This window comes from Eucalyptus grandis, chromosome 6 (assembly GCF_016545825.1).
Source record: "Eucalyptus grandis isolate ANBG69807.140 chromosome 6, ASM1654582v1, whole genome shotgun sequence".
NCBI lineage: Eukaryota > Viridiplantae > Streptophyta > Magnoliopsida > Myrtales > Myrtaceae > Eucalyptus > Eucalyptus grandis.
Window position 1 is genome coordinate 42,242,603 of NC_052617.1, and position 15,108 is coordinate 42,257,710.

At 38.8% G+C, this 15,108-nt stretch overlaps 2 protein-coding genes across 2 annotated transcripts; both read left to right on the top strand.

Annotated features, from left to right (window-relative positions):
• Positions 1-1,872: 1,872 nt before the first annotated feature.
• LOC104449919 (histidine-containing phosphotransfer protein 4) lies at positions 1,873-3,879 on the top strand. Its single transcript, XM_010064230.3, has 6 exons — positions 1,873-2,103; positions 2,533-2,663; positions 2,783-2,851; positions 3,027-3,098; positions 3,364-3,436; positions 3,549-3,879. The coding sequence occupies exons 1-6, from the start codon at positions 2,041-2,043 to the stop codon at positions 3,594-3,596; spliced, it is 456 nt and encodes a 151-aa protein (XP_010062532.1). The 5' UTR covers positions 1,873-2,040; the 3' UTR covers positions 3,597-3,879.
• Positions 3,880-8,448: 4,569 nt separating this feature from the next.
• Positions 8,449-14,885, top strand: LOC104449920 (protein PAF1 homolog). Its single transcript, XM_010064231.3, has 12 exons — positions 8,449-10,085; positions 11,671-11,739; positions 12,176-12,283; positions 12,372-12,552; positions 12,638-12,714; positions 12,802-12,921; positions 13,363-13,468; positions 13,774-13,860; positions 13,971-14,042; positions 14,131-14,205; positions 14,284-14,424; positions 14,507-14,885. The coding sequence occupies exons 1-12, from the start codon at positions 9,112-9,114 to the stop codon at positions 14,651-14,653; spliced, it is 2,157 nt and encodes a 718-aa protein (XP_010062533.2). The 5' UTR covers positions 8,449-9,111; the 3' UTR covers positions 14,654-14,885.
• Positions 14,886-15,108: the final 223 nt, after the last annotated feature.

Here is a 15,108-nt window from a genome sequence, read left to right on the forward strand (position 1 = left end):
TGATTTGGTCAACTTTTCAAAGGATAACTAACCTAAAGTGAGTTGTGTAAAATTAAAGAATACACTCGTTCTGTATCATTAAAAAAATTTGTACTTTTTGACAACAAAAAGAATAATATTTAACAATGATAACATGGCCATTTACCTTTCATAAGATTATCTCGAATTAGTATACACGTCCCCTATTTGTCCCAAATTAATTTCTGCGTCTTAAAAATTTCCAACCCGTTACACTCATGTCGTGTTTATTCCAAGCAAATTTTCATGTCAGAAAATAATTGTAAATATTTATGCCCATACTTATATATATCCCAAATTAATTGTCATGTCGAAAAAAAATGTCAAGTCAGTATATACATGTCCCACTTATCCTAATCAGACTTTCATATCACAAAATATGCAAAAATTCCTAATTTTTTCCTGAGGTTTTAGTAGATTTATCGCAACAATTCGGTGATGTTAACCCTTTTTTACGTGCTTATCTTGGGATCATTACAACTATCCCCACTTTTCGCTGTCTGTGCCACAAAAAACAAAACCAAAAAAAGTTGCTCTCTTCCTCTGTAAAGAAAATGGAGGAAAACTTGAAAAAGGAGATTGCATGTCCTCTTGCTCAGGCTGCCAATTCAGGTTAGAGAACATCCTCTGCAAGTTGGCGATGGAAGTGTTCATCATAGTATTTATCCTTTTTATTCTTATTTTTATATATTTTGCAACTAGAGGATAGATATTTTGAGGGACACATGGAATTCCATGTCATTCAATGAATGGAATAATAAAATTCGACGGAAGAGGAAAAAAGAAGTTGCTGGTATTGAAAGGATGGAGAATTAGTTACTTCATATGTTAAGAGGTCATCATGAAAAATATCAGAGTGCTATAATTAAGTTTTCTCTTTTATCTGATGTAATAGCACTTTGGTGAATTGATCTGATGCCATTGATTTAGATGTTCCAAGCTACCCCAATAGCATATGCCAAATTAATTGGAATGTCTCTTGGCTTGGCATATATATACATATTTCTTAATCTCACTTATAGGGCATAGGAATATTTGCATAGTATCTTAAAATATTTGATTAATCTCTCTTGGCTTGGCATATATACATAATTCTTAATCTCACTCCCAGGGGCATAGGAATATTTGCATATTATCTTAAAGTATTTGGTTTCTCTCTCTCTCTCATTTTGAGATATGCCAAATTAGTCGATCACTAACAGCCATAAACATGCGATGTCGCTAGCAAGGTAGAGATCATTTTGTTGTGGTGGTGGACGAGATGGTCGTTATTGGCGGTAGTCTCCAAGTAACTGGCCTCGAGAGCACCGATCTTTTCGCCGAGATAGATTGGGCTCTCATTCACACATAAGAAGGAAGATCATTAATATGATAATAGGAGTCCTAGAAAAGCTCCTTACATCTTAGGCAAGCTTTTACAAAAACACTTAAAAAATTTGTAGCCCACAAATATTAACCTGAATAATACTCCATGATATGACAGATGGAACTTCAATCCTCACAAAATAAGAGTTATTCTCAGAACTTTCCTCATGTTCTCTCCCTTTACAATGGTTTCTTGTCATTTGTCCTCTCACAACACTAAAACACATATGATAAGCAAAAAAGCAAGTTGATGTGATATTTTATATTTGCAGACAGAATCGGCAAGCCCTCCATTACATGTCCATTGCTTGGATACCCGAATTCTTTACTTTTCTCCTTCACAGTGACGTGCCCGCATTCATTAACTCTCTCTCTCTCTCTCTCTCTCTCTCCTTTTCTCCTTCACAGTGACGTGCCCGCATTCATTAACTCTCTCTCTCTCTCTCTCTCTCGCTCTCTCTCCTACCAACAACTACTATAAAAACCTCCAGAAGCCTCATAGCATTGCATGGTCAATCAAGCCTCTACTGAACCCTAGCTTGTACGTACTACTGTGCTTGCACCATTGTTGATCATCCTTCTCTCCATCTCCTTTTAACTTTCACCCATAAACTTAGAGACCTCCCTTCTCTTGTACTTCCTGAATTTCTTTCGCCTATGGAGAGGAATAGTCAGCTGCACCGCCAAGTTGCTCTCATGAGGCAATCCCTCTTTGATCAGGTTCATTAGATTCATTGTCTTGTGAAACGATGAAGGTGTTTGATTCCAAATAGATCTGCTCATAATAATCATCTCTTTCCTTTATTCTTGCATGTAATAGCCTCTTCCCAATGACAAGTGAAAAAAAGAAAAATTGCAAAAAATGGTCGGCTGGTTTTTGTTGTGTATTGTTGAAGATACTACTCTCACTTGCGTACCGACAAATAAGCTTATTCATCAATCCCTTCTACTTTGGAGAAAAAAAAAATGCTTTGCACTTCTTTTATTTTTACTTGTCTTTAAACAAGCAGATGGGTAATTAATGCATAACGCGGTTCTTCAAAAACTCAGTATAGTTAGAGTTCTTTAGATATAATGATATACTTGAAAACATAAGTTTTCATTTCAATATTGATGAAACAAAACGCGTACTTTGGCATCACAACACAGGGATATCTTGATGAACAATTTGTTCAATTGGAGGAGCTGCAAGACGATGCCAACCCTAACTTTGTCGAGGAAGTCGTGACATTGTATTACCGTGATTCAGCTCGACTAATCGCCAGCATTGAGCAGGCATTGTGAGTCACCAGCCAACTTTTTCTCCTCTTGGTTTCTTCTTTTATTTATTTTGCCTTCGTAGCTAGGTATATATTTTACTCTCTGAATTAATTATGCCATTTTACCTTAATTCATTCAGGGACAAGAGCCCTCTTGATTTCAACAAGTTGGATAGCTACATGCATCAGTTCAAAGGAAGCAGCTCAAGGTATATACATACGTGCAATATACTGATTTTGTATAGCAACTGATCTTTCAATTCTTTAGCAAAAGTGCCATGAGAAAAGTCAATAAAAGCATTTTTTGTGGTAGAGGAATCGTAAGGTATATTCAAAGCTTTCTAATTCTTCTTTTTCTTGTCTATTTTTTGTGATTCGTTACAGCATTGGAGGAAGAAAAGTCAAAGCTGAGTGCGCCCAGTTTAGGGAATACTGCAGGGCAGGAAATGGAGAAGGGTAATCCACAATCCCATAGACAACACTCGAAACTTCTTGAATTTTGCTTCATGAGGTGTCTACCTATGTTCCGAGACATTTCGTCAAATAGACATACAAGGTCAACTTATCACAAAATACTATATATGTACTATCGAAACCGTATGAACTAGGGAGATTCTATAAATACCCATATTTGCATACATGCTAATGTTATCCCATTAATAGGTTTCTTTAATGATTTGTCAAGAGATTGTCGTTCTAACTCATTACCCAAAAAAATCAGATGTATTAGGACCTTCCAGCAAGTGAAGAGGGAATATGCGACATTGAGGAAGAAACTTGAGACCTACTTTCAGGTGCTTTTAACTAGCTTATTTTCCTTTAATTTGTCATTTCATCTATGAGAGAAACCAATTCTTTCAATTGAAATTTCCTTAAAATACGTAACTTTTTAATCTTATTCCACAGTTGGCAAGACAGGCAGGGCCCAGAGATTCAGCTTCTCGCTCCACATAGAAAAACGAGATTCTGCTCATAATAGCTTTTGCTAGGGACTTACCTTTTGAAAAATAACCTGCTGAAAATAGTAAGCAATGGCTCGTGAAGGCTGCAATGTATGAGAGTGAGTGAGTGAGTGAGTGACTGGCGAGCGGGTGCCTGCTTGTTCCAGAAAACTCAGAAGAAGATCTTACTGGGGTTTCTATGCTTTTCCAAGTTTTCAGGAGTGACTTTCTAATCTTCAGTTTAGTGACTTGTAATATACATATATGAGAAAAAGATAGTGGCTCTTTCTTGAATATATGATCACCCATCCAACATGTTTTCCTCAATGTGTGATCCAACCAATTTACGGGATGAATACGTGCGAGCAGAACCAGTCGAGTTTTCTTGCGACTAAAATGATGAAATCGATAAACCACTACTCTTTCCCCTCTTGGGCAGGAGGGTACACTTATTGTCCAAAAGTAGAAAGGACTTTTGTCAACTATTATTGCCTTGTAAGCGATTAAACGATCGTGTCAATTGAATCTAGGAGATTTGCGTCCTCAGATCAAAGTTTCAGGATGATTGAGGGACTTGTATGGAAAGAATTAGCCGTCCGCGCTTTGATGAAGAGATGTCAAGTTGGTGGATTACCAGTTTACTCTCGGACTCAAACGCAGATGCCATGCAAAATGCACATTGAAGAAGCAGCTTCGACGATTTGGATTTCTTATACTATATAAGGAAATTTGTCAGGAAAAACAACATTAAATACCAAACTCGTTTTGATGAAATTACAATTGCTGGAAGTAGAGAAACCTTAACTCGTTGTCCTTCTAAGGTTAGAGCAAGGTCCATTACTAGAGCCTTACATTTTCAAGTTGAAGCTATTCGAGGTAGATTTTCTTGGCCCTTCTATATATAATTTCTCAATTCACTGCATCTTGTGCTTTGAACATTGCTTTTCGATTTCATCAAAAGTCCAAAACAATATGACTCTGGCAAAACAATATCGAACAAGCAATTCATAATTTTCCTTCCTCGAATTAATCAGCATCTAGATGATGCAAGACACCTTCTACCAAGTGAACAACAACTACAACAGTAACTATTTGAGAACACTCTTCAATCTTTAAAAGTTGACAATATCAAAATGTGGTGTTGGGCCCTATTGAGGGGCTTTTGATTTGGGCCCAATTGGAGGCGGCCGATCCTTTTTCCTCTGTCTTTTTCTTTCCCACTTTTCGCATTTCCGGAACCGCACAGCGGAAAATTCTCGCCTTCATTGGGCCTTGAGCGGCCCATTTCGCCAAATTTCAAACTCCGCAAAGGCCATTTGATGTGAGGAGTGCCACCTTCAAACAAAGTTCCAATGTCCTCAATACCGTCCAAATTACCAAGTATGTAGTAGGGTGCGCATAGTTTCAGGATAAAATTTAGAATTTGAGAATTGGACCGGTGGAACCTATCTAATTCCAAGCTTTAACAAGTAAATTCCAAGTTTCAAGTTCCAAGTGGAATCTATATGGGACCTATAACAGCTCACCCCTAATATATAGTAGCCTTTTAACCCTTTTTTCCTCTCTTTTTTTTTTTTAATTTTGAAATTGTTACTACATTTTTTTTCAAGCTTAAAATTGGTGCCGTGACATTTGCAAATGGCTAAGGTTGCCACCTGAATAATTTGGTTTTTTTAGGTGGGATTTTGTAATAACTAAAGATGTGTTTATCTCAAGAAAAACTCAATAATAAAAGAAAATACTTTTCAAAAACAACATTCCAAGAAAATGTTTTCCCATTATCAAATTAAGAAATTCACTTTTCTAACTTTAAACATGCATATTTTCTTTGATCACAAATGAATTTTTGTTAACTGATCATTTTTGGTAAACCAAATGAGTGAAAGTCAAGAAAACTAATTCGAGGAAAATTCTTTCACTTAAATAAACACATTCTAAGATGATAGTGGCTAATGAATTTGTTAACACTTTGTTTTTTTGAATTGCGTATTTGAACTTTCTAGTTTTGGTGAGATTTAAATCTAGCCTACTAATGGGTGGGCCCAAAGTGACTTAAGCCCCATTTGGTTCAGCTTTCTCATGAAGCATTGAGCCATCAAAGTTCCTTGAGAAAAATATAAAGTATTTCACAAGTGTTTTTGGAACCCCATTGATCAAATGTAGCATTGAGAATGTTGAAAGCCCAAAGCGGTAGAGACCTACTTTGCGCTTTTGGCATTTTCGAAATGCTATTTTAAGGGTTTAATGATATTTTTTTTCTTTCCAATATTGCCATCACTAATAATTATGTCTTCCACTTTTGCCCTAAAAAAATAACTATTCATCTTCTCCCTTGGGCTTACTGGTTCGTTGTTGAGGTGAAGTTCAGGTCAAGGTTGTTGTCATCGAGGTCAAGGTTGAGGGTCACGCGTGTCGTTGAGCCACTCATTGGAGCTACTGTGGTTTGAGGTCGAGGTCGAGGTCGAGGGTTGAGCAACTCAGATTTGGCTTTTGACCTCAACCCTCAACCATGGTCATGCGACCTTGGTGTGGCACGTCGTCGAGGTGCATCCTCGACGTTGGCATCCTCAACGACCATCGCCCGGGTTACAAACGGTCAAAGGGCTCAAATTGTCTGCAAATTGATTGCCGGTGAATCTCCAATGTTGCATTGTCCAAATCAAAACCCTAGAATCGACGTCGCTAGCGAACATTCTGCAACTTGCTCACGCAACCCCACGGGTCACCTCACCTGGGATTGCGTGAACTCGGCCGACGATTACCCTTGGTTAGGGGCGTGCATGGTCCGGGTGGGTAGTTCCCAACCTAGAACCGGAACTGCCCACTAAGAACCGGTTCCAAAAAATTGGAACCGGGAACCACCCTTTGTTGCATGGATCCACCCGAGAACTGGACCGCTGGTTCGGTTTGGTTCCAGGTGGATCCATGGAACCGATCTCACCAATAATAATATCGTTTTTCAAATCTCACCGTAAGTATTTTTCATATCAAGTAATATTTTTCTTTAAATCGAACCAATTTAATTAAGGGTACCATTTTTCTTTATTTTATTAGAAAACATTACCAAAGAAGAGAAATATGTTTTTTTTTTCCTATTTTTGAATCATTTAAGTTGAAATCTAAAATATTCTTTAAGTTCAAGATTCTAGATAATTGTCATATGTAGATTGTCTTTTCCTTTATCCCCTAACAATGCTCAATCTCTTACAACATTTGCTTTACTTAATTTTTTTTTTTTTAGAAACAATTCTCTCGATACTCCACATATTCTTGAACACAGTGTCATATGTGAGTCCCGAAAGTATCATTTGAATGAGCCATTTGTTGAGTTGCTAAAAGGCAGCTTACACATTTGACTAAATTCTTATTAAAACATGGAAATCATGAGAGAAGATGGAGCCTTAAAATTTAGATTTACTAATTAGTAATTTTGAAATTTATTCTAATATTAAAAATTAATATATTATTATAATATAATCGATTCGGTCCGGGTGGGCGGATCTGCCCATGGAATCGAAAACCAGACCGGTACCCACCAATTCCTATAAATTGGAATTGGGAACCGGACCGGTTCCCTCTAGAACCACCAATTCAGGTAGTTTCCTGCAGTTTCGGGTGGTGGGATGGGCCCCGATTCTTTTGTACACCCCTACCCTCGGTCACTATCGACGCTAGCCCGGTCCCAATCTCTACCCATGCATGCCCCCTCCTTATTTTTCTCCTCTTCGTCTTTTTTGTTTTTTTTTTTTTTTAATATTTTCTCTTTCACCTCAAAGTTACTTTACAAAATATATACGAAAATGAGTATCCAAACACTATTATTTTCATCAAATGCCCTTTTCTTTCAAAAATATTTAGGAAAATGCAAAGCCATTTTCTCAAAATCGAATCAAATGGGTCTTACCCATCTTCTTATTATTTTGTTTTTTTTTTTTGAAAGAAATCTACCGATTTACGCTTACATATCAAAAATCAACCTCACGTTTAAAAACCTTCGGTCCACCGTAATCTAAACCGAGAAAATACATTGACCCCCGATCCACCGCCGAGCTCGCGTGTTAGAGATCAGGCCTCGATCTAGCAGTGATTCAATCCCTCCAGTGTATGATTCATACGGTTTTAAACAAATATCTTGAGCAGACTCACGTTTCTAAAAGATAAAAAGTTGATATAATGCCATTCTTTCTTTCCATCGTGCGTTCGCTTTTAATACTATTATTCATACATCTGCATGACATCTAAATAAAATCAATCATCAGCGTTCCCTTGTCAAGTATGAAGCTACTAGCTCATAGATTGAGTACAGATATGTGCCTAAAATTGCTACGAATAGATTTGTGACTTATCCAGTAGTTAATAACGTGTGATTATGACACCACTTGTTCACCATGCACCTCTCAACATGTTTGACTCTTGTTACAAACATTTGGGTTTATTCTCGACAATTACCTACCGTCATCACTCTACTCAAGATTATTCTCCATTTTTATTTTTCTTTGTTATATAATCAAATTCGAAAATCAGTTGGACAAGACACTCCCCATTAACGACAGGGATCTAGGACGGTCAGTGAACAGCTCCCTCGAGCAGATCCCCTTTAACCCCCCCCCCAAAAAAAAAAAAAAAAAAAAAACTATATATATATTGGACAAAGACTCTTTTTTTTTTTTTTTTTTTATTGCCAAAATCAGAGGACATAAATGAAAAAAAGAACAGTACATGCAAGGAAAAGAGACAGGACAGTAGTCGCAGCTGCCTCTCGAGAATTTCCGGCATGTCCAAACTCAGCAGCCGGACCAAAATCTGAAGCGCTCGACCCTTCCTCCATCCCTCCCTCCCTCCCTCCCTCCCTCCCTCTTTCTCGCTCGTATAAATACGAGCTGTCGATGCTGCGGCGAGAGTTCAGTCGCTGACGAGAGCTGTTTCCGTCAGCCGAAAGCTTCGCCTCTCCTCGTCGCTCCGCTTCTTTTAGAGAAAACCGAGCGTTCGCTTCGTCTTCAGCTGGCCTCCGCCGATTGGTTCGAGCAGAGGGTTCTCGGAGGAGAACGAGGAGGAGGAGGAGGAGGAGGAGGAGGCGAATTTGCCGATCCAATTGAGGCCTCTTCGCTACTTCGGTCGAGGATCTGTACATTCCGGGATAAGTTTTTGAATCGGATTTTAGGCGTAGGTTGTTTAGTCTGTGGAGTTTGGAGTTGGGACGAAGTCAGTAGGGTTTCGGTTTGAAGCTGTCTTGAGTTTCCGGGCCTCTTTCTCTCGTTGCTCGATGGAGACGGAATCGTCTCGATTGGTTTTTGGGGGTTTTTCTTTTGGCTGTTTTAGGGTTTAGGTTTCCTGCTTAGAACGGAGGAGGATAGTGTTTGTGGATATTTTTTGATCTGCCCTAATCGAAATACTGCTCTCTCTCCCTGATTTTTTTTTTTTTTTTTAATCCCTGATCTTCGAACCTCAGAATTGGAGCTTCAGTAGTTGTGCTCTGCAGTGAAATTCCTCTCTTTTAGGGTTTTCTTTTATTGGATTGAATCTCGGCCATGGCCTCCTATAGGCCCTTTCCCCCACAATCCTCATTTGGTCCACCGCCAAGCCAAAATCCACTTCCGCCGCCGCCGCCTCCTCCTCCAATTTCCCAGCCGCAGGCAGGTACGCAGTATTCACAGAATTGGGGTTACGGTGGTGGCGGAGGTGGTGGTGACGTGCCTATGCCATCAGCTGCTACCGCTGCATTCCCTCAAAACTACAGCCAAATTCACCCAAATTCTAATTATCCCCACCAACCTTACAATCCTTCAAGACCTCAACATCCCCCTCCTCCCCATTATGCATACCAGCCACCTCCACCGCCTCCACCACCAGATTCTTCATATCCTCCGCCCCCGCCGCCGCCGCCTCCACAGAATTCAGCAAGCTTACAGCCTCCTCCACAACCACAACAGCCTCCTATGTATTACCCATCATCTTCGCAATACTCTCAGTACAATCCCACATCAATGCAGTCATTGCAGCCACCGCCGCCTCCACCTCCCCCGTCATCTCCTCCTAGTTCTGCAATTCCACCACCACCCCCAAGTTCGCCTCCTCCTCCTCCTCCTCCTCAGAGTAAAGAAAGTGTAGGCTCTGATAGGAAGTCCCTTGAGCGCGATAAAGGTGCTTCAAGAGAACGTGAACCTGGTAAATATGATCGTGGATTTTCCGTTAAACCACATAAACTTCCTGCCCCAATGGTAAAAAAACCGAATGGGAATTCCGGGAGGGTGGAGACTGAAGAAGAGAGGAGGTTGAGAAAGAAGAAAGAGTATGAGAAGCAAAAACAGGAGGAGAAGCACAGGCATCAGATGAAGGAGTCACAAAATTTGATATCACAGAAGACCCATATGATGTCTTCAGGGAAGGGACATGGGTCAATTGTCGGTTCTAGAATGGGGGATAGGAAAGCAACGCCTTTCTTGACGGGTGAGAGGACTGAGAATAGGTTGAAGAAGCCAACCACTTTTTTGTGCAAGTTGAAGTAAGTGTTTTAGTGTATAAATTTTTTTCAGCCTGTGTTTCTTGCTAACACAATGCTGGCTGCACATGTGGAGACTTTTCTTGTTGCCTAACATTTGCAATCCCATAAACTTGGTTTTTGAAGAAGCATAAAAATATTGGCAAGAAGCAAGTTTGCTGTTACCACTGCATCTCCTACTACGAGATTTGATGTTATTGCTTGTACAAGATTGCAAATTAGAAGCAAATTTTAAGGTGGCTATGTGTATAATCCTCTCACGAGTTTTGGGTGGCAGTCTACAACTCTGACCAACTTCGTATCTATGTGGTGTCCTTAGTTCTGTCTGGAATCTGCTGCATGCGATTTAATAGTCCTTTGTATTATTCCTATTTGAATAAATTTAAAGAGTAAACCAGCTTGTGTAGATTTTTCAAATTATAGCATCCTCAAAGTGAAGAAGTTTCTTAAATGGTGCATGTACACAGATGAATACCTTGGAGAAGTAGATATGTGTAATTGCGAGTCTAGTGAGGTTGTACATACTGATTATGGCGACTAAAATTTCTCTTGAAGGTCTTAGCATGCTTCTCATGCTATCGAATTAAATTAAAGGGGGATATGTGACTATTAACCGAGTGCATCAACATCTAGTCAGAAGGCATCATGATGGGGGATTGAATATGAATCTATCTTTCGCAGAATGTTGACTTGGTAATTTATACACTATGTATAGGTAGACTTTTTATAAATATATGAAGTATTAAATAATAAGATTATTCTGGATTTTCTTTTGTTTGGATTAGTTATTTATACTCTTATGCCTTTTCCTATCCTTAATCTGGAAATAATACCGTGAAGTAGCTGTGTCTTTTTAGATGACGTTCTCATGTTCAAGGATATGTTCTTTGGCAAATGTTCATGTATTCTAAATTCACTAAATTAGCTAAAATGTCGTGTGATTGTGAGATTAGAAATGCATTTCTAAGCCCTACTAGAGTTTTGAAGACTTAAAAATATGGCATTATTGTATTTGTTTTAAATAAGTATATTGGAAGTCCTAAAACTTATCACAAAAGTGCAATTAAGTTCTACAACTTTCAAAAAGTTCAATTGAGTCCTAAAACTTGTGACAAAAGGGCAATTGATAAAACTTTCAAAAAGTGTCAGCAAATCCTAAAACTTGTCAAATTGGTCAAATCAAGTCCTTCCATTGATCACATTTTTTGAATGTTTTAGAATTTGATTGTATTTGATAACAAGTTTTAAGACTTGATTAGACTTTTTGAAAGTTTTGGAACTTAATTGCACTTTTGTGGTAGGTTCTAAGACTTAATTGAACTTTTCAAAAGTTTTAGAACTCGATTACACTTTCGTAATAAGTTTTAGGACTTTTGATGCACTTATCCTATTTGTTTCCAGTTTGTGGAATAACAAAGACTGATATTTTATTCCAGTTTATGGAATGACAAAAACGATGATTGTCTGTTTCAATATTTTCATCTGAACAGTTCGATCATTGTAGATAAGGAGCGACAATCTATTGATTGCCTAATGATGACAAATGGTATCTTCAACTTAACCTTAATTTGCATTCTGTTTTTTGAAGATTTCGAAATGAGCTGCCAGATCCAAGTGCTCAACCAAAACTTATGGCTTTCAAGAAAGACAAGGATCGGTATGTAACATCATTGTGCTGCTAAATTTGTTTCGAAATGTGTAATGTTGCCTTTACTTCACCAGGCTAATTACACTTGCTCTTTCAAGAGTGTTGGATGTCTCGTGATGTGCGGGATAGTTGAATTTGGGAATTTAGTAGAAAAGTGGGGAAAGAACTACAGAAAGGGCAGTCATTTGTTGAGGCTTTATAAACAATTCAGAGCATCGGTATGAAAGCGCAAAAAGTTGTAGTTATACTGTGATTTCTGTAATATTACTCCACCAGGATTTGTGACAGTAGTTGGTTGGTCAAGATAATCCCAACAGAAGGCTGACGTTTAACTTTTGAATCATTATCATTTCAGTTAATGAATTAAAAAAAAAAAAAAAATGGAGCTTTAGAAAATACGTGATCTCATTTGAAGATAAACCCTGCTATTTTTTCCTTTTTGCAGCTTTGCTAAATACACTATAACATCTCTGGAGAAAAGTTGGAAACCCGAACTTCATGTTGAGCCTGATCTTGGCATACCTCTCGACCTGTTGGACCTGAATATATACAAGTAATCTCCCGGCCATGCTAATGTCTTAAATGGCATCACAATTGTCTCGTGTCATCAGTCATCTGATTTCCTTTCACTTCTTCACTAGTCCTCCAAGTATTCGCAAACCCCTTGATCCAGAGGATGAAGAATTACTGCGTGATGATGATGTGGTGACACCAATAAAGAAGGATGGGATAAGAAGGAAAGAACGACCTACCGATAAAGGTGTTTCTTGGCTAGTTAAAACACAGTACATATCTCCTCTCAGTTTGGATTCAGCAAAACAGGTGGATGGCCTTACTGATATGAACCTTTTTTTTTTCTGTAAATATTTGTTTGGTTTAGTTATTATTAATTGCATTGGTATTGCAGTCTTTAACTGAGAAACAAGCAAAAGAATTGCGTGAAATGAGGGGAGGTCGCAATATTTTGGATAATCTCAATGACAGGTTTTCTCTTCTGATTATTAGAAAATATCCTTATTGTGGGATTGTTTGTCCTTTTCTTTTTGCTAAAGGAGCAATCTAATTCCCCAGGGAAAGACGAATCAAGGAAATTGAGGCATCGTTTGAGGCAGCCAAGTCAGCCCCTGTTCATGCAACCAATAAGAACTTATATCCAGTTGAAGTTCTGCCTCTTTTACCTGATTTCGATCGGTATGTACTCAATCTATGCTTGTATTATGGCTCGTAAGAAGGAATCAGTCTTGATAGCTTCTCTTGCATGAGACTTAATCTGCTATGGAAAACTTGTTTTTGTTCTTATTCCATCATCTGATGCATATGCATATACTTATTCATTGAAGAGTTGCTTTTTGTTGCGTGTAAAATGGGTTGATCTAGAATTGTCTGGGCTGAACACCAAACATCTTTGGCCAATAGTAAGTAATCTATAGGTGGGGACATGTTGATGTCAGTTCATTGACTAGGCATTAGCAGAGACTGCTTGGATTTAGATTTTCAGTTGAGGCATTGTATGATCACTACCAGTCCACAATGAAAAATGTTGCTGGTTGGTTCTAATCTCCTTTCTAGCTGATTTCATATTACAGGAGAGTTATGATGACTATTCGGCATTGTCTATTACACTTGATGCAGGTATGATGATCAATTTATTCTCGCGTCATTTGATAATGATCCCACAGCTGATTCAGAAGTCTACAGTAAATTGGAACAATCGGCCCGTGATGAGTATGAAGCAAAGGTGAGTTGTAGGCGCTCTTGCACGAATGGTCAGGAATAGTTCTGTTTAGCAGATGGTGTTATGGGAAAAAGGTCTTTTCAGTTAACATGTTGCTTCGAGAATTTTGCTACACAAGAAAAACATGTTAAAGCTCAATAATTACAGGGTAAAAGTACTCTGCTGTTTTCCTCTAGTCTATCTTTTCTGGTTTTCTGGGCGGTGTAGCCCTTCTTCTACCTGGGCTTTGTTTTTTTATTATTATTTTAAATGGTGTGCAATATCCAATTACTTGAGGGGTAAGCAACATATTAACATGTCCATTACAGGCTATTATGAAAAGTTATGAGGCCATAGGCTCTGATCCATCAAAACCAGAGAAATTCTTAGCCTACATGGTCCCTTCTGCAGATGAGGTAGGCTCACCTAATTGATCCTGTTCCTGGCTATCAGTAAAATACCATTTAAATGTGGCGGATGTTTATGTTAGTTACCATGAGTGGTCTTTTTAACTTTTTGATGGCAGATATCGAAGGATATTTATGATGTGGATGAAGAAATTGGCTACTCTTGGCTTCGGGAATACCATTGGGATTTTGTATGTGACAGAACCTATATTAATGCTTGATGGCACATCTTGCAATATCTGTTGTTAAACGTACAATCTCCCACCTTGCGTGCAACAGGTTCGAGGCGGCAATGATACAGAGGAGCCCAGCACATACCTAGTGTCATTTGATGAGGGTGAAGCACGCTATGTGGTAAACATCAGCACACTTTTTCTTTGGCTTTTAGGATCTAGACCATATTTTAGCTTCATTATTGTCTTTGCAATTCAGCCTCTTCCTAGAAAGCTCAATTTGAGGAAAAAGAGAGCAGAGGGAAGATCCAGTGATGAAGTCGAACATTTTGCAAGACCTGCTGGTGTTACTGTGAGGCGCAGAACAATACCAGCTACTATCGAGTTGAAAGAACCAGGGGTACAGCCTTAAATGATTTTTAAGCTGCCGATTCTTTGATGTTTGATTTTCGGTAACATGGTCCTGGTCTGGTGTCCTACAGGTCTACTCAAATTCAAAGAGGAGTGCTTCTACTTCTAACTTAGGGGCTTTAGAAGACGATGAAGATGATCTTGGATCACCTGAGAGGGTCACACAGGACGAGCATATGGAACGATCTAGTGGAGCCGAAGATGACATGTCTGAGTGAGCAGGTTGGCTGGTGGAAGTAACGGTCCAGTGTTTGAATGTGCAGTTTTAGCACCGTGCTCTATACAGAGTTTGTACTGAGGTTGCTTCTTTATTAAGATAGGTTTTTCCTTCATTACCATAACGCTAGAGGGAAGCTGTGCAAAAGGATGAAGATACAATAATGTTAATGTTGCAATTGTAGTTAGCAAATGCCAATCTTTATAATGGCAAATGGGTCTCCTTTTCATCTTTATTTTTCAGTGCTATATTTATTTCTGCCGAGAGTCATTCGCTCGTCCAGAGTTTCAAGCCTTCCTATGCCCCTCCACGTTAAGCCACTTCTTGCGCAGACAGAGGAAGTGAAGCTAGGACTCGGTAACTACAGTTGATTAACACTAGACAAAAAAACTGGAGATCTCGTCAATGGTCATGATCTCGAGCTGAGTCTGAATGAGTATGCACTGAAGGGCTGGG

Bases quoted from the DNA above. Each gene is read 5' to 3' on its own strand.
- LOC104449919 (XM_010064230.3), top strand. From the start codon at position 2,041: ATGGAGAGGAATAGTCAGCTGCACCGCCAAGTTGCTCTCATGAGGCAA. The intron at 3,099-3,363 runs GTAATCCACAAT...CAAAAAAATCAG, and splicing joins AGGGCAGGAAATGGAGAAGG to ATGTATTAGGACCTTCCAGC. The intron at 3,437-3,548 runs GTGCTTTTAACT...CTTATTCCACAG, and splicing joins AACTTGAGACCTACTTTCAG to TTGGCAAGACAGGCAGGGCC.
- LOC104449920 (XM_010064231.3), top strand. From the start codon at position 9,112: ATGGCCTCCTATAGGCCCTTTCCCCCACAATCCTCATTTGGTCCACCG. The intron at 12,715-12,801 runs GTTTTCTCTTCT...CTAATTCCCCAG, and splicing joins TTGGATAATCTCAATGACAG to GGAAAGACGAATCAAGGAAA. The intron at 14,206-14,283 runs GTAAACATCAGC...TTTGCAATTCAG, and splicing joins AGGGTGAAGCACGCTATGTG to CCTCTTCCTAGAAAGCTCAA.